Below are 23,550 nucleotides of genomic sequence, written 5' to 3' on the forward strand. Positions count from 1 at the left end.
CGGAAATAGAGACAACTGACAAAAGCGAAGAGGATGATGCTGGTGGAATTATGTAGTAAGGATGTGAAGATACGTGTTGTGTATGTCTACTGATGAGAAAAATTCTCGTAGTTCCAACAACACGACAAGTGTGCATTTACTTTCTCCAAGCACTTGATATCTAAGGGGCACTTTGTACACTACGACATCGCAGGTGCAATGACGGAGGGGGTCATTTCGAAAGTGACGCACATCCGGCTTCGCACTCGACATCGTAGTGTGTAAATCCTAGATGATACGATTAACGAGCGCAAGATCGTCGTAATTGTATCATCGGTGTAGTGTCTGGGAATTCCATAATTACGCGACTGTGACAGATATGATGTTGTTCCTCGTTCCTGCGGCAGCACACATCGCTGTGTGTGAAGCCGCAGGAGCGAGGAACATCTCCTTCCTGCAGCTCATGCCGGCTATGCGGAAGGACAGAGGTGGGCGGGATGTTTACGTCCCGCTCATCTCCGCCCCTCCGCTTCTATTGGCCGCCTGCCGTCGCACGACCCGCCCCCTTAATAAGGAGGCGGGTCGCCGGCCAGATCGACGTCGCAAGGCAGGTGAGTGCATGTGAAGCTGCCGTAGCGATAATGTTTGCTATGGCTGCTATCACAAGATATCGCTGCTGTGACGGGGGCAGGGACTATCGTGCTTGGCATCACAAGCATTGGCTTGCGATGTCGTTGTGTGCAAAGTGCCCCTAAGAGGCCTAATTCAATGTAGACCTCACTGGTGATCCCGTAAAGCTGACCATTCAGCCAGAACAGAACAGCTACAACCCGACCCAAGGGATTTCATGCAAAAGCTTGGAAATGGAACCAGAAGAACGATGTGGTTTTCTCCACGTTGTCGAGGAAGGATAAAATAGCCAAAACACGCGTTGTAGATGAAAGGTGATTATTTCAACGCGTTTCGAAGGGATCTTCACTTCTTCCTCAGGAAAACCACCAGGTTACAGCATGGTGTAAGCCATACAGCTATTATAGTGCATAGATATTTCAAAAAGTGGAGCCAAAGACACACTGCTAGCTGGGTCACAGCTCAGAGGAATGCGTTTGCAATTGTTCGAATTGTAATCACACATTAAAAAAATAAAATAGTGATGAATTTATTATTTAAAAATAAAGATCTAACTTAAAAGAATAAGAAGCTGTTCAATATGGAAATGAGACATACAGAATCAAGGCTAAATAAATCTATTGTAAAAAAAAAAAAAGAAATAAAATAAAAAATTATTTAAAAAAAAAAATAATCTAATAGTGTCTCTGTGCGGATAATGCTGTTGCTACGATTTGTGGACAATACTGCCTTATAGTGGTGTAGAGACGATCTGAGCTGACAGTGCCGAACAGTGGCACACTTCATTAACAAGAAATAGAAATATACAGTTATAATAGTGCAGAAAAAAAGAAACACATTATCCACAATGATTTCCTCCAGTCGGCTTACCTTATATATGGCATGGGGTCATTCTGGGCCATCCTTAACAACCACTGTAAATCATCGGAGCCTCTGTCCACTGTGAACACAACACAAGAATGTTACTTACAGCCGAGAAGGATCATTCATACAGGGCAGGTGACATGCTCTGTTCGGCTGGCTTTACACTACATCAGACCTACAGCTCCCTGCGGCACATGTCATGGCACTGACTTATAGGTACGACATCATAGGACTACCATGCTCAGGTGCTTGTAACTAGTAATGAGCGAGCACTACCATGCTCAGGTGCTTGTAACTAGTAATGAGCGAGCACTACCATGCTCAGGGGCTCAGTACTGATAACTAGTGATGAGCGGGCACTACCATGCTCAGGGGCTCAGTACTGATAACTAGTGATGAGCGAGCACTACCATGCTCGGGTGCTCAGTACTCGTTACTAGTGATGAGCGAGCACTACCATGCTCAGGTGCTCAGTACTCGTAACTAGTGATGAGCGGGCACTACCATGCTCAGGTGCTCAGTACTCGTAACTAGTGATGAGCGGGCACTACCATGCTCGGGGGCTCAGTACGCGTAACTAGTGATGAGCGAGCACTACCATGCTCGGGTGCTTGTAACTAGTGATGAGCGGGCACTACCATGCTCGGTACCCGTAACTAGTGATGAGTGAGCACTACCATGCTCGGGGGCTCAGTACTCGTAACTAGTGATGAGGGGGCACTGCCATGCTCGGGGGCTCAGTACTTGTAACTAGTGATGAGGGGGCACTGCCATGCTCGGGGGCTCAGTACTCGTAACTAGTGATGAGCGAGCACTACCATGCTCGGGTGCTCTGTACTCGTAACTAGTGATGAGCGGGCACTACCATGCTCAGGTGCTCAGTACTGGTAACTAGTGATGAGCGGGCACTACCATGCTCGGGTGCTCAGTACTCGTAACTTGTGATGAGTGAGCACTACTATGCTCAGTTGCTCAGTACTCGTAACTAGTGATGAGCGAGCACTACCATGCTCGGGTGCTCAGTACTCGTTACTAGTGATGAGCGAGCACTACCATGCTCGGGTGCTCAGTACTCGTAACTAGTGATGAGCGAGCACTACCATGCTCAGGGGCTCAGTACTGATAACTAGTGATGAGCGAGCACTACCATGCTCGGGGGCTCAGTACTCGTAACTAGTGATGAGCGAGCACTACCATGCTCGGGGGCTCAGTACTCGTAACTAGTGATGAGCGGGCACTACCATGCTCGGGTGCTCAGTACTCGTAACTAGTGATGAGCGAGCACTACCATGCTCGGGTGCTTGTAACTAGTGATGAGCGGGCACTACCATGCTCGGTACCCGTAACTAGTGATGAGCGAGCACTACCATGCTCGGGTGCTCAGTACTCGTAACTAGTGATGAGCGAGCACTACCATGCTCAGGGGCTCAGTACTGATAACTAGTGATGAGCGAGCACTACCATGCTCGGGGGCTCAGTACTCGTAACTAGTGATGAGCGAGCACTACCATGCTCGGGGGCTCAGTACTCGTAACTAGTGATGAGCGGGCACTACCATGCTCGGGGGCTCAGTACTCGTAACTAGTGATGAGCGAGCACTACCATGCTCGGGGGCTCAGTACGCGTAACTAGTGATGAGCGAGCACTACCATGCTCGGGTGCTTGTAACTAGTGATGAGCGGGCACTACCATGCTCGGTACCCGTAACTAGTGATGAGTGAGCACTACCATGCTCGGGGGCTCAGTACTCGTAACTAGTGATGAGGGGGCACTGCCATGCTCGGGGGCTCAGTACTTGTAACTAGTGATGAGGGGGCACTGCCATGCTCGGGGGCTCAGTACTCGTAACTAGTGATGAGCGAGCACTACCATGCTCGGGTGCTCTGTACTCGTAACTAGTGATGAGCGGGCACTACCATGCTCAGGTGCTCAGTACTGGTAACTAGTGATGAGCGGGCACTACCATGCTCGGGTGCTCAGTACTCGTAACTTGTGATGAGTGAGCACTACTATGCTCAGTTGCTCAGTACTCGTAACTAGTGATGAGCGAGCACTACCATGCTCGGGTGCTCAGTACTCGTTACTAGTGATGAGCGAGCACTACCATGCTCGGGTGCTCAGTACTCGTAACTAGTGATGAGCGAGCACTACCATGCTCAGGGGCTCAGTACTGATAATTAGTGATGAGCGAGCACTACCATGCTCGGGGGCTCAGTACTCGTAACTAGTGATGAGCGAGCACTACCATGCTCGGGGGCTCAGTACTCGTAACTAGTGATGAGCGGGCACTACCATGCTCGGGTGCTCAGTACTCGTAACTAGTGATGAGCGAGCACTACCATGCTCGGGGGCTCAGTACTCGTAACTAGTGATGAGCGGGCACTACCATGCTCAGGTGCTCAGTACTCGTAACTAGTGATGAGCGAGCACTACCATGCTCGGGGGGCTCAGTACTCGTAACTAGTGATGAGCGAGCACTACCATGCTCGGGGGCTCAGTACTCGTAACTAGTGATGAGCGTGCTCTACCATGCTCAGGTGCTCAGTACTCGTAACTAGTGATGAGGGGGCACTACCATGCTCAGGTGCTCAGTACTCGTAACTAGTGATGAGCGGGCACTACCATGCTCGGGGGCTCAGTACTCGTAACTAGTGATGAGCGGGCACTACCATGCTCAGGTGCTTGGTACTCGTAACTAGTGATGAGCGGGCACTACCATGCTCGGGTGCTTGGTACTCGTAACTAGTGATGAGTGAGCACTACCATGCTCAGTTGCTCAGTACTCGTAACTAGTGATGAGCGAGCACTACCATGCTCGGGTGCTCAGTACTCGTAACTAGTGATGAGTGAGCACTACCATGCTCAGTACTCGTAACTAGTGATGAGCGGGCACTACCATGCTCGGGTGCTCAGTACTCGTAACTAGTGATGAGTGGGCACTACCATGCTCGGGGGCTCAGTACTCGTAACTAGTGATGAGCGGGCACTACCATGCTCGGGTGCTCAGTACTCGTAACTAGTGATGAGCGGGCACTACCATGCTCGGGGGCTCAGTACTCATAACTAGTGATGAGCGGGCACTACCATGCTCAGGTGCTTGGTACTCGTAACTAGTGATGAGCGGGCACTACCATGCTCGGGTGCTTGGTACTCGTAACTAGTGATGAGCGGGCACTACCATGCTCAGTTGCTCAGTACTCGTAACTAGTGATGAGCGAGCACTACCATGCTCGGGGGCTCAGTACTCGTAACTAGTGATGAGCGGGCACTACCATGCTCGGGTGCTCAGTACTCGTAACTAGTGATGAGCGGGCACTACCATGCTCGGGTGCTCAGTACTCGTAACTAGTGATGAGCGGGCTCTACCATGCTCAGGGGCTCAGTACTCGTTACTAGTGATGAGCGAGCACTACCATGCTCAGGTGCTCAGTACTCGTAACTACTGATGAGCGGGCACTACCATGCTCGGGGGCTCAGTACTCGTAACTACTGATGAGCGGGCACTACCATGCTCGGGAATCCGTAACTAGTGATGAGCGGACACTACCATGCTCGGGAGTCCGTAACTAGTGATGAGCGGGCACTACCATGCTCAGGTGCTCGTAACTGGCAGTTTATGCCCGGATGAGCGCAACTCGAATTCTCAAGTATTATGGAAGTCAATGGGGAATATTAGCATTTTTCTGGGAAATCTTCCCGTTGACTTCTATAATATTCTGTGCATGAGTCGCATCCAACTGCTCGTTACGAGACCTGAGCATGGTAGTGCTCGCTCATCACTAATACTGATATACCACTATCTGCACTGTAGACAGATATCAGTGTTAAGTCATTAAAAAGTGATTAAACTTTTTAAGAATTTTCTCCAGTGTGAAAAGTTAGGAAACTTTGCAAGCAACTTTATTAGGAGATTTGTTGTCACTCCTGTAAAAATAAATGGCATGAAAGTAACGTCCACACCCCGGCTTCTCCTCGGGCTATTCTCCTGCCTTCAGCAGCATTGATATCAGACAGTATTTATTTGGAGTACAGATGATGGCAGTGATAGATCAGTGTTTCTCTAACTTTGGGGTAAGCGGCTGCAGGAGGATGAGGGTTGCGCTGTTTCTGACAGAAAGAAGATGTATTTTTCTTATCCTAAACAACTCCTTTAAGTTAACGCAACTAAGAAATAATAGCAGGCGCAGGCGCTGATAATCGTAGCAAAGCAGTGCCTGGTATAAATAATGGGGAATCAGTGTTCTCCCAATAATAACATAATGATGGCCTCTACTGCCACCAAATCCACAGACCTGGAAATTTTTTGCTGCGCTAGTGCAACGGACTCACAGTTAAAGGGGTTATTGCATATCCTTTTCACGCAGTGACTACCAGAGTTCTGCCAAGTATAAGGGAACTCCAGGCAAGCGCCACAACACACAGGGAACGCGATACAACGGTAAGCACTGGTGTTAAGGAGGGGGGCCAGGGTCACTTCCCTGAGGCGGATGCCTGGACTCCCCAACATCCCTATATGGGTCCTTCCCCACCTTTGACGATCACATGCCCCGGCCTTTAATTGCCCTGAACTCACCCTGGCTAGTGAGCAGGCAAGCAAGAGCACTAGTCTCATCACTGCAGTAGTACAACTCAAGGGAAGAAAGACAGAGGAAAAATAGACTCAAAAGGAAAACACTCTAAGGTCCTGCAATGCAGCTAACATCACAGTGCAACTGTCACGACTCCTCTGCTTCTTTTTCCAGAGACTGGCTACTTTAAAAATGGTCAGCATAAGGGTGCGGTTACACTTCAGTTTTGCACGGATGACTACAATCCGATAAAACATCGGACTGCACTCGCACCAGTGCAAAACTATGGGGCAATATCCATCTGCGTTTGAGTTTTCCTGCCGTATCGGTCTGAGAAATAAATTGCAGCACGCTGCGTTTGGCAGCAATTCTCGGCTCATGCACCCCCATACAAGTCTATGGGGGCGTGTGAAACATTGCACTGCACTCGCATATCATTCGACTGCAGTGCGATGTACGTTGAGACAGGCCGCAGAGGAGATGGGGAGAAAGTGCTCCCACCCTTTTCTCCGCAGCTATGATATGATCGCAAGAGCGGATCACAGTTGTATGACCCTCGGCTGATGCTCTCAGCAGAGGGTCATTGGCATATCGCTTCTGATGCTCTCACATCGGAAGCTATGCGTAAGTGGAACTGTAGCCTAAGAATGAAGATTCTATGACCGGCGTCAGGTGGTAAGACACGTGACTCTTTATGGTGAAGGGGAGTGGTCACAAAAGAGCTGCACCTGGGATCAAGGCTACAATGGACAACAAGGTACAAAACAGCCCTTAATACCTACAGCACTAAAAGCAAGTAGATTTCACTCAAACACAATAAGATGTTGTGGCCTTCTGGTCCCAGAATAGCATGAGGTCTACCCAGAGCGGGACACAATCATGACAGTTCCTATGTTCAGAGGCAACCACTCCACCATCTCACGACTTCCTAGTTGCCAGCGTGGTCAGTGCGCTCCTAGAGATTGACAGTTCCGGCTGGTGGCATGGCTGAGCCTCTAGCTCGAAGTCTGTGCTCTCTTGGTAGCAGAGAAGCATAGGGCAGGCACTGAAGCGGGCCTGGCCAGCTTCAGAGCAACCCTCGCAAGCACCTGATCCTTACCTAGGAAACCGGCCACCTCTAAACTTGCCGGTAACGAAGCAACGAGGTGTAAACTGCAGAAACAAAAAACTCTCTGTACATAAGGGGGTTGTGTCTACTAATGGGTGGAATCACAGATAATCAGGACAGGCTGTTTGTTTGAAACAGAAAGAACAAAAAAAAAAAAAAAAAACACACCTGGGGTTACAGTTCGGGACTGATCTTGTTTATCTGGCTGGATCCCACATAAGTCTATGGGGACCAGTATCCGGGGATTAAAAATGGTGGTAGAAGGGGTAGAGGGATAGGAGCAGGCGCACTGTACTTACTAAGGCTCTGGATCAGCTGTACACTGCTCCCAGGCTGCCCATTCACTCCTGGGGCCGCTCATTTGCCTTCATGCATATGCACTGCTTCCCCACCCACCGGTGCCTGTGATTGGTTGCAGTCAGACGCGCCCCCATCATCTGTGACAGCGTGTCTGACTTCTTCCAATCACAGATGCTATATGCGTAGTATAAAAATAAAACACATACTTGGGGAAAAATCCCCCCCGTATTACGATACCCAGCACAGAAAACATATGGCTACAGGCTGCAGCCCCGAGCCGTGTGCTTATCTTGGCTGTGTATCAAACTAAGAGGAACTGCATGTGGATTTTTTTAATTATTTAAATAAATAATTAAAAGCCCAATGGGTTGTCCCCCCAATTGTGATACCCAGCCATGATAAAGCCTGACAGCTGGGGGATAGTATTCTCAGGCTGGGGAGGCCCATGGATATTGCCTGTGTGTTGTGTCTGTCAGATGACTGGGGCAGGCTTTAAATAATGAAATCTCCTATGTGATCTCCTTTGTGATAATTCTTTTCTATAGTGAAATACTACTATCGTTTATTTCCTCAAACCAGAATACCCCGCCTTCTTACGTGTGGGAGGAGAGCCCTGCTTGTCTATAAGCTTCTACATTATGATAGCGAACGGTGGGCTCTCTTTAGCCGGACCTCATCTATGAAAATATCTCCGATGTCAAAGTTTTCTGACAGTTCAGCTATGCTTTACGGCTGTTCTAGTCGTTTATGGGAACATTGGAGCTGGTATTCGGCAGGAGTCCCGTCGGCCGTCACACACACCCTGTAGGCTGCACACACCTCGGGGGTGATGAAGTGATTTGCGGTGTGACGAAGCCGGACAGCGCCAGGGAACGCACCATCCGGCTGCTCCTCTGAAGCTAAAGTGAGGGCTGACAGCGCCGGAGTGTGAGCGAAGAAGTGATGGAAACAAACTTCAGGGGTCTTAAAGAGCGACTCCACCAAAACTGCAGCTTATGCATCACCGGGATCTGCAACCAGTGCTCCCAACAGGCCAAATGCTGGGAGTGGTAGTACTTTACAATAGCTGGAGTGGCAAAGGTTCTAGCCATTTTTTTTTTAATTTTGTGGATAGACCATGTATCCATTAGTTCAATAAGCCTTTCAGTGGATCAAAGGTAAATCCGAAATTCGGATTGGAATACATCTACAGGGCCAAACATATTATTTAAAGGGAACTGATCACTTCAAATTACGCACTTAATAGGCACATACAGGGTTAATCTGCAGATTTATAGTGTTAGAAAAGCGCTCGGTCACCTTACTGAAAAAGTGCAGTTCCCTGGCGAAAATAAACTTTATTCCTCCCGGCAATCAGAGGCGACCCGGAGGGGACAGACCCTGCTCACAATAGAGTGGCAGCTGTAACCACGCTCCGGCACGGACTGACAGTCGGCTATACAGTGCTTCAGTACAGAGCCGGCCATCAGGCAGTGACAACAGTCGCTGCTCGATGTGTAGTGAGCGGTGACTGCACCACGTGCCTCTGACTGAAAGCCGGCGGCTGCCGGGAGGAATAAAGGTCAAGATGAAAGAGCCGCACTTTCAGTATGGCGACTGGGCACCTTCATGCTATAAATCTGCTGATTAACCTGATATCTGCAGCTTAATAGTGTTATCCGACGTGACAGGTTCCCTTTAGGTCAGCCGACGTGACAGGTTCCCTTTAGGTCAGCCGACGTGACAGGTTCCCTTTATGTCAGCCGACGTGACAGGTTCCCTTTGCGTCATCCGACATGACAGGTTCCCTTTGCGTCATCCGACGTGACAGGTTCCCTTTGCGTCATCCGACGTGACAGGTTCCCTTTGCGTCATCCGACGTGACAGGTTCCCTTTGCGTCATCCGACGTGACAGGTTCCCTTTGCGTCATCCGACGTGACAGGTTCCCTTTGCGTCATCCGACGTGACAGGTTCCCTTTGCGTCATCCGACGTGACAGGTTCCCTTTGCGTCATCCGACGTCACAGGTTCCCTTTGCGTCATCCGACGTCACAGGTTCCCTTTGCGTCATCCGACGTGACAGGTTCCTTCTGCGTCACCAGATGTGACCGGTTCCATTTAAGTCATCCGATCCGACAGGTCCCCTTTATGTAATCCGATGTGAAAGGTTCCCTTTACGTTATCCGACTCGACAGGTTCCCTTTATGTCAGCCGACGTGACAGGTTCCCTTTAGGTCAGCCGACGTGACAGGTTCCCTTTAGGTCAACCGACGTGACAGGTTCCCTTTATGTCAGCCGACGTGACAGGTTCCCTTTATGTCAGCCGACGTGACAGGTTCCCTTTATGTCAGCCGACGTGACAGGTTCCCTTTATGTCAGCCAACGTGAATGGTTTTTCTGAAGCATCTTTGCATCTTTTTCGTTGTGTTTTTTGTTATTTTTGCACCATCTTACTTTCTTCTATCTTTTAATTAGATATATAAAAAATTGGCGGATTCCAAGTGAAACCCACCTGAAGAATGGACAGGTCATTCATTCATTCTTTATAAAGTGGTTAAAAGAAGTTAAAAAAAGACTGAACATGTGCACAAGTAGTGTTGACATTGCAGTGCACACGCTCGTTATTTCTAACATTTATTGAGCCATTTTTATTTTTCATTTTTTTAATAAGATGCCGTATGCACTATGCCCTATAGGACCTGTCTGTGACTTCCGCAGCGGACCGTGGCCGACCCATGCTGCTTATAAAAGCAGAATCTGGTATGAGATATCTGTAAGAACATTATTATTGTGCGCACTTCTGCACTACAGAAAATGTGAATGTACGATATGAGAGAAAGAAAGAAAGAATACTATATTTTTCGTTTTATAAGACGCACCCCAAATTTAGAGCTAAAAAAAAAGGTAAAAAAAAAATAAAAATGGGGTCAAGACAAGTGTTGTCTTACTGGAGGGAGGCAGCAGCGGTAGTGGAGTGGGGTCACAGAGGTTGTGCTGGCAGCAGCGGCGGGTCCATGGCGGCAACGGGTCAGTGGAAGCAGCAGCGGTGGCGGGTCAGTGGCGGCGGGTCAGTGGCGGCAGCAGGTTAGTAGTGGCAGCAGCGGTGGAGGGTCAGTAGTGGCAGCAGCGGCGGCGGGTCAGTAGTGGCAGCAGCAGCGGCGGCGGGTCAGTAGTGGCAGCAGCAGCAGCGGCGGCGGGTCAGTAGTGGCAGCAGCAGTGGCGGGTCAGCAGTGGCAGCAGTAGCGGCGGGTCATTGGTGAAGCAGGCCGGTGTGGTGCGTGTCCCAAACTGTCCGCGGTCCCGGTTCAAATGATGGCGCCTGGAACTGCGCATGCGCAGATGGAGCCCTCATCCAAAGGCTCCATCTGCGCACGCGCTGACTCCTGGCACCATCATTTGAAAGTGGGACTTCAGACACACTGGGACACCTGCCGCACAGCCACCACAGTCCGCACAGCCACCCGCCCGCATGCACAGAGTGGCAGCCAGCAGGCCGCCCGCCTGTCCAGGAGACAGCCGGCCTCCAGGACAGAGAGGCAGCCGGCACCGACAGGCACCCGCCCGCACGCAGCCACAGGCACCCGGCCGCCCGAACACACCTGGTCACTGCACAGACAGTCCCCTGGTAAGCCATATTCGGATTTTAAGATGCACCCCTCATTTTCCTCCCAAATTTTTGGGAGGAAAAGTGCGTCTTATAATCAGAAAAATACGGTGCATAGCAGCTGTGTATCATTATCCAAAGGAACAGACATGTATGAACCTGGATGATATGAGGCTCACCCTTCGTGTAGTCAACGACAGCTTCCAAGGCCGCCACACGGACTTCTACGAAGTGTCCATTCTCGGCGTACGACTTGAAGAGTCTCGGATCGCTCGGGACGTGGCCGTTCTTTTGAAGGACGCGGATTGCTCTCAAACAGCTGCAAGACAAGAGGGGAACAGTATAAAAGCCCAAATAGCAGCTTCTACGGCTTCACTGACGAGGTGGAGATATTTGTCTGCATGTAGGATTTCTCGAGTATTTTATTTATTTATTTATTTTTTTAAGACGTTTATCCAGATATTTATCTGATGTTGGATGATCGATCCAATTAACAACATACAGTACAGACCAAAAGTTTGGACACACCTTCTCATCCCTAGAACAACTATTAAGAGGAGACTTTGTACAGCAGGCCTTCCTGGTAAAATAGCTGCTAGGAGACCACTGCTAAGGACAGGCAACAAGCAGAAGAGACTTGTTTGGGCTAAAGAACACAAGGAATGGACATTAGACCAGTGGAAATCTGTGCTTTGGTCTGATGAGTCCAAATTTGAGATCTTTGGATCCAACCACCGTGTCTTTGTAGAAAAGGTGAACGGATGGACTCTACATGGCTGGTCCCCACCGTGAAGCATGGAGGAGGAGGTGTGATAGTGTGGGGGGGCTTTGCTGGTGACACTGTTGGGGATTTATTCAAAATTGAAGGTATACTGAACAAGCATGGCTACCACAGCATCTTGCAGCGGCGTGCTATTCCATCCGGTTTGCGTTTAGTTGGACCATCATTTATTTTTCAACAGCACAATGACCCCAAACACAGCTCCAGGCTGTGTAAGGGCTACCTGACTAAGAAGGACAGTGATGGGGTGCTACGCCAGATGACCCGGCCTCCACAGTCACCAGACCTGAACCCAATCGAGATGGTTTGGGGTGAGCTGGACCGTAGAGTGAAGGCAAAAAGACCAACAAGTGCTAAGCATCTCTGGGAACTCCTTCAAGACTGTTGGAAGACCATTTCCGGTGACTACCTCTTGAAGCTCATCAAGAGAATGCCAAGAGTGTACAAAGCAGTAATCAAAGCAAAAGGTGGCAACTTTGAAGAACCTAGAATATAAGACATATTTTCAGTTGTTTCACACTTTTTTGTTAAGTATTTCATTCCACATGTGTTAATCCATAGTTTTGATGCCTTCAATGTGAATCTACAATTTTCAAAGTCATGAAAATAAAGAAAACTCTTTGAATTAAAAGGTGTGTCCAAACTTTTGGTCTGTACTGTATATCTCATAGATTCATCTAAAAGGTTGTGCTATTGTAGTCTGAGTTTTGTGTGAAATCAGGTCCAATTTTCCATTTTTTCCTCTTTTTTTTTTTGTGTTGTTCCAATACACAAGAAAGGAAATAAACACGTGTATAACAAAACGAGTGATTGCAATAATTTTCTAGTAGAAATACTTCATTTTCTGGAACAATTTCAAGGGTGCCAACACTTTGCAGCCATAATGGCTGATCAAAAATACACCCCAACAGATAAACATATAGTTTCCTTTAAGAATCAACATTTTCTATGGGATACCAACAACAACAACAACAACAACAACAACAACAACAACAACAACAACAACAACAACAACGTACGTCCATAAATGTGAGCTGAAGCATCGCTCTGATCAGTGGAAGTGATCGGATAGTGCAGCTAAGGGGACTAATAAAAAATTAAAAGTAAATAAAAGATCAATAAAGAAGGGAATTTTGTTTACTTACCGTAAATTCCTTTTCTTCTAGCTCCTATTGGGAGACCCAGACAATTGACAATTGGGTGTATAGCTTCTGCCTCCGGAGGCCACACAAAGTTATTACACTTTAAAAAGTGTAACCCCTCCCCTCTGCTATACACCCTCCCGTGCATCACGGGCCCATCAGTTTTGGTGCCAAAGCAGGAAGGAGGAAACTTATAAATTGGTCTAAGGTAAATTCAATCCGAAGGATGTTCGGAGAACTTTAACCATGAACCAAAGAACAATTGAACATGAACAACATGTGTACACAAAAGAACAACAGCCCGAAGGGAACAGGGGCGGGAGCTGGGTCTCCCAATAGGAGCTAGAAGAAAAGGAATTTACGGTAAGTAAACAAAATTCCCTTCTTCTTTGTCGCTCCATTGGGAGACCCAGACAATTGGGATGTCCAAAAGCAGTCCCTGGGTGGGTAAAAGAAAACCTCGATAAAAAGAGCCGAAAAACGGCCCCCTCTTACAGGTGGGCCACTGCCGCCTGAAGGACTCGCCTATCTAGGCTGGCGTCTGCCGAAGCATAGGCATGCACCTGATAGTGTTTTGTAAAAGTGTGCAGACTCGACCAGGTAGCCGCCTGACACACCTGCTGAGCCGTAGCCTGGTGCCGCAATGCCCAGGACGCACCTACAGCTCTGGTAGAATGGGCTTTCAGCCCTGAAGGAATCGGAAGCCCAGACGAACGGTAGGCTTCAAGAATCGGTTCCTTGATCCACCTAGCCAAGGTTGACTTGGAAGCCTGCGACCCCTTACGCTGGCCAGCGACAAGGACAAAGAGCGCATCAGAACGGCGCAGGGGCGCCGTGCGTGAAATGTAGAGCCTGAGTGCTCTCACGAGATCTAACAAGTGCAAATCCTTTTCACATTGGTGAACTGGATGAGGGCAAAAAGAAGGTAAGGAGATATCCTGATTGAGATGAAACGGGGATACCACCTTAGGGAGAAATTCCGGGACCGGACGCAGAACCACCTTATCCTGGTGAAACACCAGGAAGGGGGCTTTGCATGACAGCGCTGCTAGCTCAGACACTCTCCTAAGTGATGTGACTGCCACTAGGAAGGACACCTTCTGCGAAAGGCGAGATAGAGAGACATCCCGCATCGGCTCGAAAGGTGGCTTCTGGAGAGCCGTCAGCACCCTGTTAAGATCCCAGGGTTCTAGCGGACGCTTGTAAGGTGGAACTATGTGGCAAACCCCCTGCAGGAACGTGCGGACCTGCGGAAGCCTGGCTAGACGCTTTTGAAAAAACACGGAAAGCGCCGATACTTGTCCCTTGAGAGAGCCGAGAGACAAGCCCTTGTCCATTCCGGATTGAAGGAAAGAAAGAAAAGTGGGCAAGGCAAACGGCCAGGGAGTGAAACCCTGATCAGAGCACCAGGATAAGAAGATCCTCCAAGTCCTGTGGTAGATCTTGGCGGACGTTGGTTTCCTGGCTTGTCTCATAGTGGCAATGACATCTTGAGATAACCCTGATGACGCTAGGAGCCAGGACTCAATGGCCACACAGTCAGGTTGAGGGCCGCAGAATTCAGATGGAAAAATGGCCCTTGAGACAGCAAGTCTGGTCGGTCTGGGAGTGCCCACGATTGACCCACCGTGAGGTGCCACAGATCCGGGTACCACGATCTCCTCGGCCAGTCTGGAGCGACGAGGATGGCGCGACTGCAGTCGGACCTGATCTTGCGTAATACTCTGGGCAGCAGTGCCAGAGGAGGAAATACATAAGGCAGTCGAAACTGCGACCAGTCCTGAACTAACGCGTCTGCCGCCAGAGCTCTGTGATCCTTGGACCGAGCCATGAATGCCGGGACTTTGTTGTTGTGCCGAGACGCCATTAGATCGACGTCCGGCGTTCCCCAGCGGCAACAGATCTCCCGAAACACGTCCGGGTGAAGAGACCATTCCCCTGCGTCCATGCCCTGGCGACTGAGAAAATCTGCTTCCCAGTTTTCTACGCCCGGGATGTGAACTGCGGAGATGGTGGAGGCTGTGGCTTCCGCCCACAGTAGAATCCGCTGAACTTCTCGGAAGGCTTGACGACTGCGTGTGCCGCCCTGGTGGTTGATGTACGCAACCGCCGTGGCGTTGTCCGACTGTATTCGGATCTGCCTGCCCTCCAGCCACCGCTGGAACGCCTTTAGGGCCAGATACACTGCCCTTATCTCCAGAACGTTGATCTGAAGGGAGGACTCTGTCGGAGTCCAGGTTCCCTGAGCCCTGTGGTGGAGGAAGACCGCTCCCCACCCTGACAGACTCGCGTCCGTCGTGACCACAGCCCAGGATGGGGGCAAGAAGGATTTTCCTTTCGACAAGGAAGTGGGAAGAAGCCACCACTGAAGAGAGGTCTTGGCTGTCCGTGACAGCGAAACGTTCCTGTCTAGGGACGTCGGCCTCTTGTCCCATTTGCGGAGGATGTCCCATTGAAGTGGACGCAGATGAAACTGCGCAAAAGGAACTGCCTCCATTGCTGCCACCATCTTCCCTAGGAAGTGCATGAGGCGCCTCAAGGGGTGTGACTGACCCCGAAGAAGAGATTGTACCCCTGTCTGTAGTGAACGCTGTTTGTCCAGCGGGAGCTTCACTATCGCTGAAAGGGTATGAAACTCCATCCCGAGGTAAGTCAGCGATTGGGTCGGTGTCAAATTTGACTTTGGGAAATTGATGATCCACCCGAACCTCTGGAGAGTCTCCAGAGTGACGGTCAGGCTGTGTTGGCATTCCACCCTGGAGGGTGCCTTGACTAGAAGATCGTCTAAGTAAGGGATCACCGAGTGGCCCTGAGAGTGTAGGACCGCCACCACTGCTGCCATGACCTTGGTGAAGACCCGTGGGGCTGTCGCCAGGCCGAATGGCAGCGCCACGAACTGAAGGTGTTCGTCCTTGATGGCGAAACGCAGAAAGCGGTGATGCTCGGGAGCGATCGGCACATGGAGATAAGCATCTTTTATGTCGATTGATGCTAGGAAGTCTCCTTGCGACATCGAGGCGATGACTGAGCGGAGAGATTCCATCCGAAACCTTCTGGTGCTCACATGCTTGTTGAGCAGCTTGAGGTCTAGAATGGGACGGAATGATCCGTCCTTTTTTGGCACCACGAACAAGTTGGAGTAGAAGCCGTGACCATGTTCCTGAGGTGGAACGGGAATCACCACTCCTTCTGCCTTCAGAGTGTTTACCGCCTGAAAAAGTGCATCGGCTCGCTCGGGGGGCGGAGATGTTCTGAAGAAACGAGTCGGAGGACGAGAACTGAGCTCTATCCTGTAACCGTGAGACAGAATGTCTCTCACCCATCGGTCTTGGACATGTGGCCACCAGGCGTCGCAAAAGCGGAAGAGCCTGCCACCGACCGAGGATGCGGTTTGTGGAGACCGAAAGTCATGAGGAGGCCGCCTTGGGGGCGGCTCCTCCGGCGGTCTTTTTAGGACGTGACTTAGACCGCCATGCAGAAGAGTTGCTCTGGCCCTTCTGTGACCTGTTGGACGTGGAGGAATGGGACCTGGCTGAGGGCCGAAAGGACTGAAACCTCGGTTGAATCTTTCGCTGCTGAGGTCTGTTCGGTTTAGACTGGGGTAAGGACGAGTCCTTTCCCTTGGATTGCTTGATAATTTCGTCCAATTGCTCGCCAAACAAGCGGTCACCGGAAAATGGCAAACCGGTTAAGAACTTCTTGGAAGCAGAGTCTGCCTTCCATTCGCGTAGCCACATGGCCCTGCGGACTGCCACCGAATTGGCGGATGCTACCGCTGTACGGCTCACCGAGTCGAGGACAGCGTTCATGGCGTAGGACGAAAAAGCCGACGCCTGAGAAGTCAAAGACACGACCTGCGGAGTAGCGGTGCGTGTGACCGCATTAATCTCAGACAGACAAGCTGAGATAGCTTGGAGTGCCCACATGGCTGCAAATGCTGGAGCAAAAGACGCACCTATGGCTTCATAGATGGATTTCATCAGGAGCTCTATTTGCCTGTCAGTGGCATCTTTGAGCGATGAGCCATCTGCCACTGATACCACGGATCTAGCCGCCAGCCTAGAGACTGGAGGATCCACCTTGGGACACTGAGCCCAACCCTTAACTACGTCAGGTGGGAAGGGGTAACGTGTGTCCTTAAGGCGCTTAGTAAAGCGCTTGTCCGGATATGCTCTGTGCTTCCGGACAGCATCTCTGAAGTTAAAGTGATCGAAAAAAGCACTCCTTGTACGTTTGGGAAACCTAAACTGGTGTTTCTCCTGTTGTGAATCTGACTCCTCAACAGGTGGAGTTGGAGGAGGGAGTTCTAGCACCTGGTTAATGGACGCTATAAGGACATTTACAATGGCGTCTCCTTCAGGTGTATCAAGATTGAGAGCACCGTCAGGATCAGAGCCCTGAGCTGCAACCTCCGCCTCATCCTCCAGAGAGTCCTCATGCTGAGACCCTGAGCAGCGTGATGAAGTGGACGAGGGTCCCCAGCGAGCCCGCTTAGACGGTCTGTGACTGCGGTCCGAGTCGGAGTCCTCCCCGTGGGACCTATGTGTCACCTCAGGAGCAGTTTGCTGCTCCAACCGAGGTGGGCCTGGGTTCAATGATTCAACAGTGCACGGGGCCTGTGTTACCGGTCTGGACTGCAAAGCTTCTAGTATCTTAGCAGACCATTTGTCCATAGACTGAGCCATGGATTGTGAAAGGGACTCAGAAAGTTTCTCAGCCAACACTGCAAACTCTGTCCCTGCCACCTGGACAGTGACAGCCGGTGGTTCTACCTGAGCCGAGGGTCCCACCAGTGCCTGAGGCTCCGGCTGAGTGAGTGTCACAGGGGCCGAGCATTGCACACAATGAGGGTAGGTGGAACCTGCAGGTAACATAGCCGCACAAGAGGTACAAGTTGCAAAAAAAGCCTGTGCCTTGGCACCCTTGCTTTTTGCAGACGACATGCTGTTATCTCCTCTTAGCAAACAGTGAGGGTATATAGCCAAGCAAATACTGCGGCCGAGCAGAGCAAATGTATACCCAATATGGATATATATATATACACTGCGGCACCCAGGGGGGCCAGCACCTGTAACAGGTGCGGCTTACCGACCGCGTTCAGCGGTTGTGTGTCCACCAGATTCCCTGCCTGGGCCTCCCAGAGTTGTGGAGCTCTATCTGAAGTTCTCCTCCGGCAGCAGCGATAATAACAATGGCTGCCAGCGTTCTGAGAGGAGGAGGGAGCCGTGGGCGTGCCTCAGAAAGTGCGGGAATCTGGTGCCCCACGGTGCTCAGTGAGGGGGGAGGAGGATACTAAGTATGCTCCCGCTCTCACCGCTGACGTTCAGTCTAGCGTCCCGCCCTTGCCCCTGACTGGCAGGCCCGGGGGCGGGAATATGCGGTACTAGGCCGCAAAAGCCGGGGACTCGATTTATAAGCGCGGCCGGCAAACAGGCGCGGTCGGCGCGGTAGTCCCGGCGACCCTAAACACAGAGCAGCTGCTGCAGCGTCCGATCCACAGGCGCTCTATGTGCCGTCCCCAAGGGGACACAGAGTACCTCAGAGAAGCAGGGCCTGTCCCTGATGACATCCAGTCTCCTGTCCGTCAGGTTCCCACAGGGGCTGCGGAGGGAGCCCGGTCCCAGTGCCTGGTGACCGGTTAGGATCCCACTTCTCCCAGAGCCCCTAAGGGATGGGGAAGGATAACGGCATGTGGCTCCAGCCTTTGTACCCGCAATGGGTACCTCAACCTTAACAACACCGCCGACCAAAGTGGGGTGAGAAGGGAGCATGCCGGGGGCCCTGGGGCCCCTCTTGTCTTCCATCCGATAAAGTCAGCAGCTGCTGCTGACAAAAATGTGGAGCTTGCGTGAATATGTGCCTCCTTCAACACAAAGCATAAAACTGATGGGCCCGTGATGCACGGGAGGGTGTATAGCAGAGGGGAGGGGTTACACTTTTTAAAGTGTAATAACTTTGTGTGGCCTCCGGAGGCAGAAGCTATACACCCAATTGTCAATTGTCTGGGTCTCCCAATGGAGCGACAAAGAAAAAGGTTTTACAAATATGAAAAAAAAATATAAAAAGTTCAAATCCCCCCACCCCTTTTGCCCCATTGAAAATAAAACAAAAAAGATCTACATTTGGTATTTTTGGGATCAGAAATGGCTGATCTATCAAAATATAAAATCAGTTAATCTGATCAAGACACAGCGTTGCGAGAAAAAAATAAAAATGCCAGAATACGTATTTTTAGATGCCGCAACATTGCATTAAAATGCAATAACAGACGATTAAAACATTGTATTTACCCAAAAAGGGTATAATTGAATACGACAGCTCAAGATGCAAAAAAAGAGAATTTTGTTTACTTACCGTAAATTCTTTTTCTTATAGTTCCGACATGGGAGACCCAGACCATGGGTGTATAGCTTCTGCCTCCGGAGGACACACAAAGTACTACACTAAAAGTGTAGCTCCTCCCTCCGAGCATATACACCCCCTGGATGACAAATCTAACCAGTTTAGTGCAAAAGCTGAAGGAGGACATCCACCCATAAGTAGAGATAGAGGAAAACCCGGAATAACCGGAACCTCTGTCTACAACAACAGCCGGTGAAAACACACGGAACAAGAACTGCCAACAGGCAACAGGGAGGGTGCTGGGTCTCCCATGTCGGAACTATAAGAAAAAGAATTTACGGTAAGTAAACAAAATTCTCTTTTTCTTCATCGTTGCTTATGGGAGACCCAGACCATGGGACGTCTCAAAGCAGTCCATGGGTGGGTAATAACAGAAACTGCGAAGTAGGCAAAACCTAACTTCACAAATGGGCGACAGCCGCCTGAAGGATGCGTCTGCCCAAGCTCGCATCTGCCGAAGCATGAGCATGCACTTGATAGTGCTTCGAAAAGGTGTGCAGACTAGACCAAGTGGCAGCCTGACAGACTTGCTGAGCCGTAGCCTGGTGCCTGAAAGCCCAAGAGGCACCGACAGCTCTGGTCGAGTGCGCCCTAATCCCCAGCGGGGGAGGCACCTGAGTACATTGGTAGGCATCGGAGATGGCCGACCTAATCCAACGAGCTAGGGTCGGTTTAGAAGCCGAGAGACCCTTGCGCTGACCTGTGGTCAGCACAAAAAGAGAGGTGCACCGCCTAAGAGCAGCGGTGCGAGACACATAGATCCGGAGCGCCCGCACCAGATCCAGAGTATGCAGCGTTTTCTCAAAGCGATGCACAGGGGCCGGACAAAGGGAAGGCAATGAAATGTCCTGGTTAAGGTGGAAAGGAGACACCACCTTAGGGAGAAAGTCCGGAGTCGGACGGAGAACCACCTTGTCTTGGTGAAAAACCAAAAAGGGTGACTCCGAAGAGAGCGCAGCCAAATCCGAAACTCTCCTGAGAGAAGTTATGGCCACCAGAAAGACCACTTTCTGTGAAAGTCGAAACAAGGGAACCTCCTTAAGAGGTTCAAATGGGGGTTTCTGTAAAGCCGTGAGGACCAGATTAAGGTCCCAGGGATCCAAAGGCCGCCGGTATGGGGGAATGATGTGAGATGCGCCCTGCATGAAGGTGCGCACCTGGGCCAGTCGGGCGATACGCCCTGGAACAACACTGACAGCGCCGAGATCTGTCCCTTGAGGGAATTGAGGGATAGTCCTAGCTGCAGACCTGACTGTAGAAAAGACAGGATGGTCGGCAAGGAAAAAGGCCAAGGAGCATGGCCGGAAGAGCGACACCAGGACAGGAAAATCCTCCAAGTCCTGTGGTAAATCTTGGCCGAGGAAGACTTCCGAGCCTGAGTCATAGTGGAGATGACTTCAGAAGGAATGCCGGAAGCCGTCAGGATCCAGGACTCAAGAGCCACGCCGTCAATCTGAGAGCCGCAGAATTCTGGAAAAACGGACCTTGAGAGAGAAGGTCTGGTCGGTCCGGGAAATGCCACGGCACCTCTACGGACAGACGGAGCAGGTCTGGGTACCAAGCTCGCCTGGGCCAGTCTGGAGCAATGACTATATACGGATAAGGCTGCACATCAAACTTAGATAATAGTATAATGCCTCAAGCATATGGACAAATATTGGAATATACAATGAAAAATGCTACTTGCTAATTTGAACATGTGAATAATGAATTGCATACCTGCCATGAATATTAGGAAAAAGGAGATATTTAGCAATCGCATTGATCAATGTAACTGAGTTTTTAATTGCAATGAGATGACACACAGTTAGGGTCACAGAGCTAGGGACCCCAATATAGAGATATGCCTTGACGAGGCCTTGGGGCTCAGTTACATTGATCAATGCGATTGCTAAATATCTCCTTTTTCCTAATATTCATGGCAGGTATGCAATTCATTATTCACATGTTCAAATTAGCAAGTAGCATTTTTCATTGTATATTCCAATATTTGTCCATATGCTTGAGGCATTATACTATTATCTAAGTTTGATGTGCAGCCTTATCCGTATATAGTATGTAATTTTTGGCTTGCACTCATAATATATATATTAGTGCTCACTTCAGTTATCCTATTCAGTTATATGGAGCAATGACTATGACCCGACGGCCCTCCATCCTGATCTTGCGCAGGACCCTGGGCAAGAGAGCTAGAGGGGGAAACACGTAAGCCAGACGGAACTGGGACCAATCCTGAACCAGCGCGTCCGCTGCCAAGGCCTGAGGATCGTGGGAGCGAGCCACGTAAACCGGAACCTTGTTGTTGTGCCGGGATGCCATTAGGTCCACTTCCGGAGTGCCCCACTTGCGGCAGATTGACCGGAATACTGCCGGATGCAGGGCCCACTCGCCGTTGTCTACGGTTTGACGGCTGAGATAGTCTGCCTCCCAGTTTTCTACGCCTGGGATGTGGACTGCGGATATGGTGGACTTGGAGTCCTCCGTCCACTGAAGGATGCGTTGAACCTCCAACATTGCCAGGCGGCTGCGAGTCCCGCCCTGGTGATTGATGTAGGCAACCGCTGTCGCGTTGTCTGACTGGACTCGAATGTGCTTGCCCGCCAACAGGTGGTGAAAGGCTACGAGAGCTAGGAGCACAGCTCTGATTTCTAGCACATTGATCGAGAGGGCTGATTCGGACGGAGTCCAAGTGCCCTGTGCTCGGTGGTGGAGAAATACTGCTCCCCAGCCGGATAGACTGGCATCCGTGGTGAGAATTACCCAGGACGGGATCAGAAAGGAGCGTCCCTGAGACAGAGAGAGGGGCTGAAGCCACCACTGAAGAGAGCTCCTGTTCTGTGGCGACAGAGCCACTAGCCTGTGCAAGGAAGAGGTCCGCTTGTCCCAACAGCGGAGAATGTCCAGCTGCAGGGGACGCAGATGGAACTGGGCAAAGGGAACCGCTTCCATTGACGCCACCATCTGACCCAGCACCTGCATAAGGTGCCTGATGGAATGACGGCGGGGCCTCAACAGAGAGCGAACCGCCAGATGAAGGGACTGTTGTTTGACTAAGGGCAGCCTCACAAGTGCCGGCAGAGTCTCGAATTGCATCCCTAGGTACGTGAGTTTCTGTGTCGGGGTCAGAGTGGACTTGGGCAGATTGACAAGCCACCCGAATTGAACAAGTGTGGCGAGAGTGAGCGAGACACTCCGCTGACAGTCTGCACTGGATGAAGCCTTGACTAGAAGGTCGTCCAGGTAAGGAATCACTGTCAACCCCTGTAGGTGCAGAACCGCAACCACTGCTGCCATGACCTTGGTGAATACTCGAGGGGCAGTGGCTAGCCCGAAGGGGAGAGCCACGAATTGGAAATGTTCCTCTCCGATTGCAAAACGTAGCCAACGCTGGTGCGAAACTGCAATTGGCACATGCAAATAGGCATCTCTGATGTCGATGGATGCTAGAAAATCTCCTTGGGTCATTGAGGCAATGACTGAACGCAGAGATTCCATGCGAAAGTGCCGCACCTGAACCTGCTTGTTGAGAAGCTTGAGATCCAGGATGGGCCGGAAGGAACCGTCCTTCTTGGGGACTAGGAATAGATTTGAGTAGAACCCTCTGAACCGTTCCCGGGCGGGAACCGGTACGATTACTCCGTTGGCCTGCAGGGGTGCCACGGCCTGAGAGAAGGCGACGGCCTTGGAGCAGGGGGGAGTGGACAGAAAAAATCTGTTTGGCGGGCTGGAAGAAAATTCTATCCTGTAGCCGTGGGAGATGATATCCCGCACCCACTGATCTGAGACGTGTTGAAACCACACGTCGCCAAAGTGGGAGAGCCTGCCACCGACTAAGGACGTTGCTGGCGCGGCCAAATAGTCAAGAGGAGGCTGCCTTAGTGGCAGCGGCTCCTCCGTTCTTCTGAGGACGCGGCTTCGTGCGCCAGCTGGGTTTACGATCCTTGGCTGAGTTAGTGGACGAGGCTGAGGGCTTAGAGGATGACCAGTTAGAGGAACGAAAGGAACGAAACCTCGACTGGTTCCTGCCCTGGACAGGTTTCCTGGTTTTAGTTTGTGGCAAGGAAGTACTCTTCCCGCCAGTAGCTTCCTTAATAATTTCATCCAGTTGTTCACCGAACAGCCGGGACCCAGCAAAAGGGAGCCCAGCAAGATACTTCTTGGAAGAAGCATCTGCTTTCCACTCTCGAAGCCAC

General features: G+C 50.7%; 1 protein-coding gene across 1 annotated transcript in view; it reads right to left on the bottom strand.

Annotated features, from left to right (window-relative positions):
* TAF2 (TATA-box binding protein associated factor 2) overlaps positions 1-23,550 on the bottom strand; it is a 328,901-nt gene that overhangs the window by 90,101 nt on the left and 215,250 nt on the right. The window contains exons 20-21 of the mRNA XM_075316017.1: positions 11,212-11,351; positions 1,480-1,549 (exon numbers count right to left, since the gene is read on the bottom strand). Coding sequence (XP_075172132.1) covers positions 1,480-1,549; positions 11,212-11,351 — 210 coding nt within the window. The remainder of the gene's footprint in view (positions 1-1,479; positions 1,550-11,211; positions 11,352-23,550) is intronic.

Source organism: Anomaloglossus baeobatrachus, chromosome 6 (genome assembly GCF_048569485.1).
Source record: "Anomaloglossus baeobatrachus isolate aAnoBae1 chromosome 6, aAnoBae1.hap1, whole genome shotgun sequence".
In the NCBI taxonomy this organism is placed as follows: Eukaryota; Metazoa; Chordata; class Amphibia; order Anura; family Aromobatidae; genus Anomaloglossus; species Anomaloglossus baeobatrachus.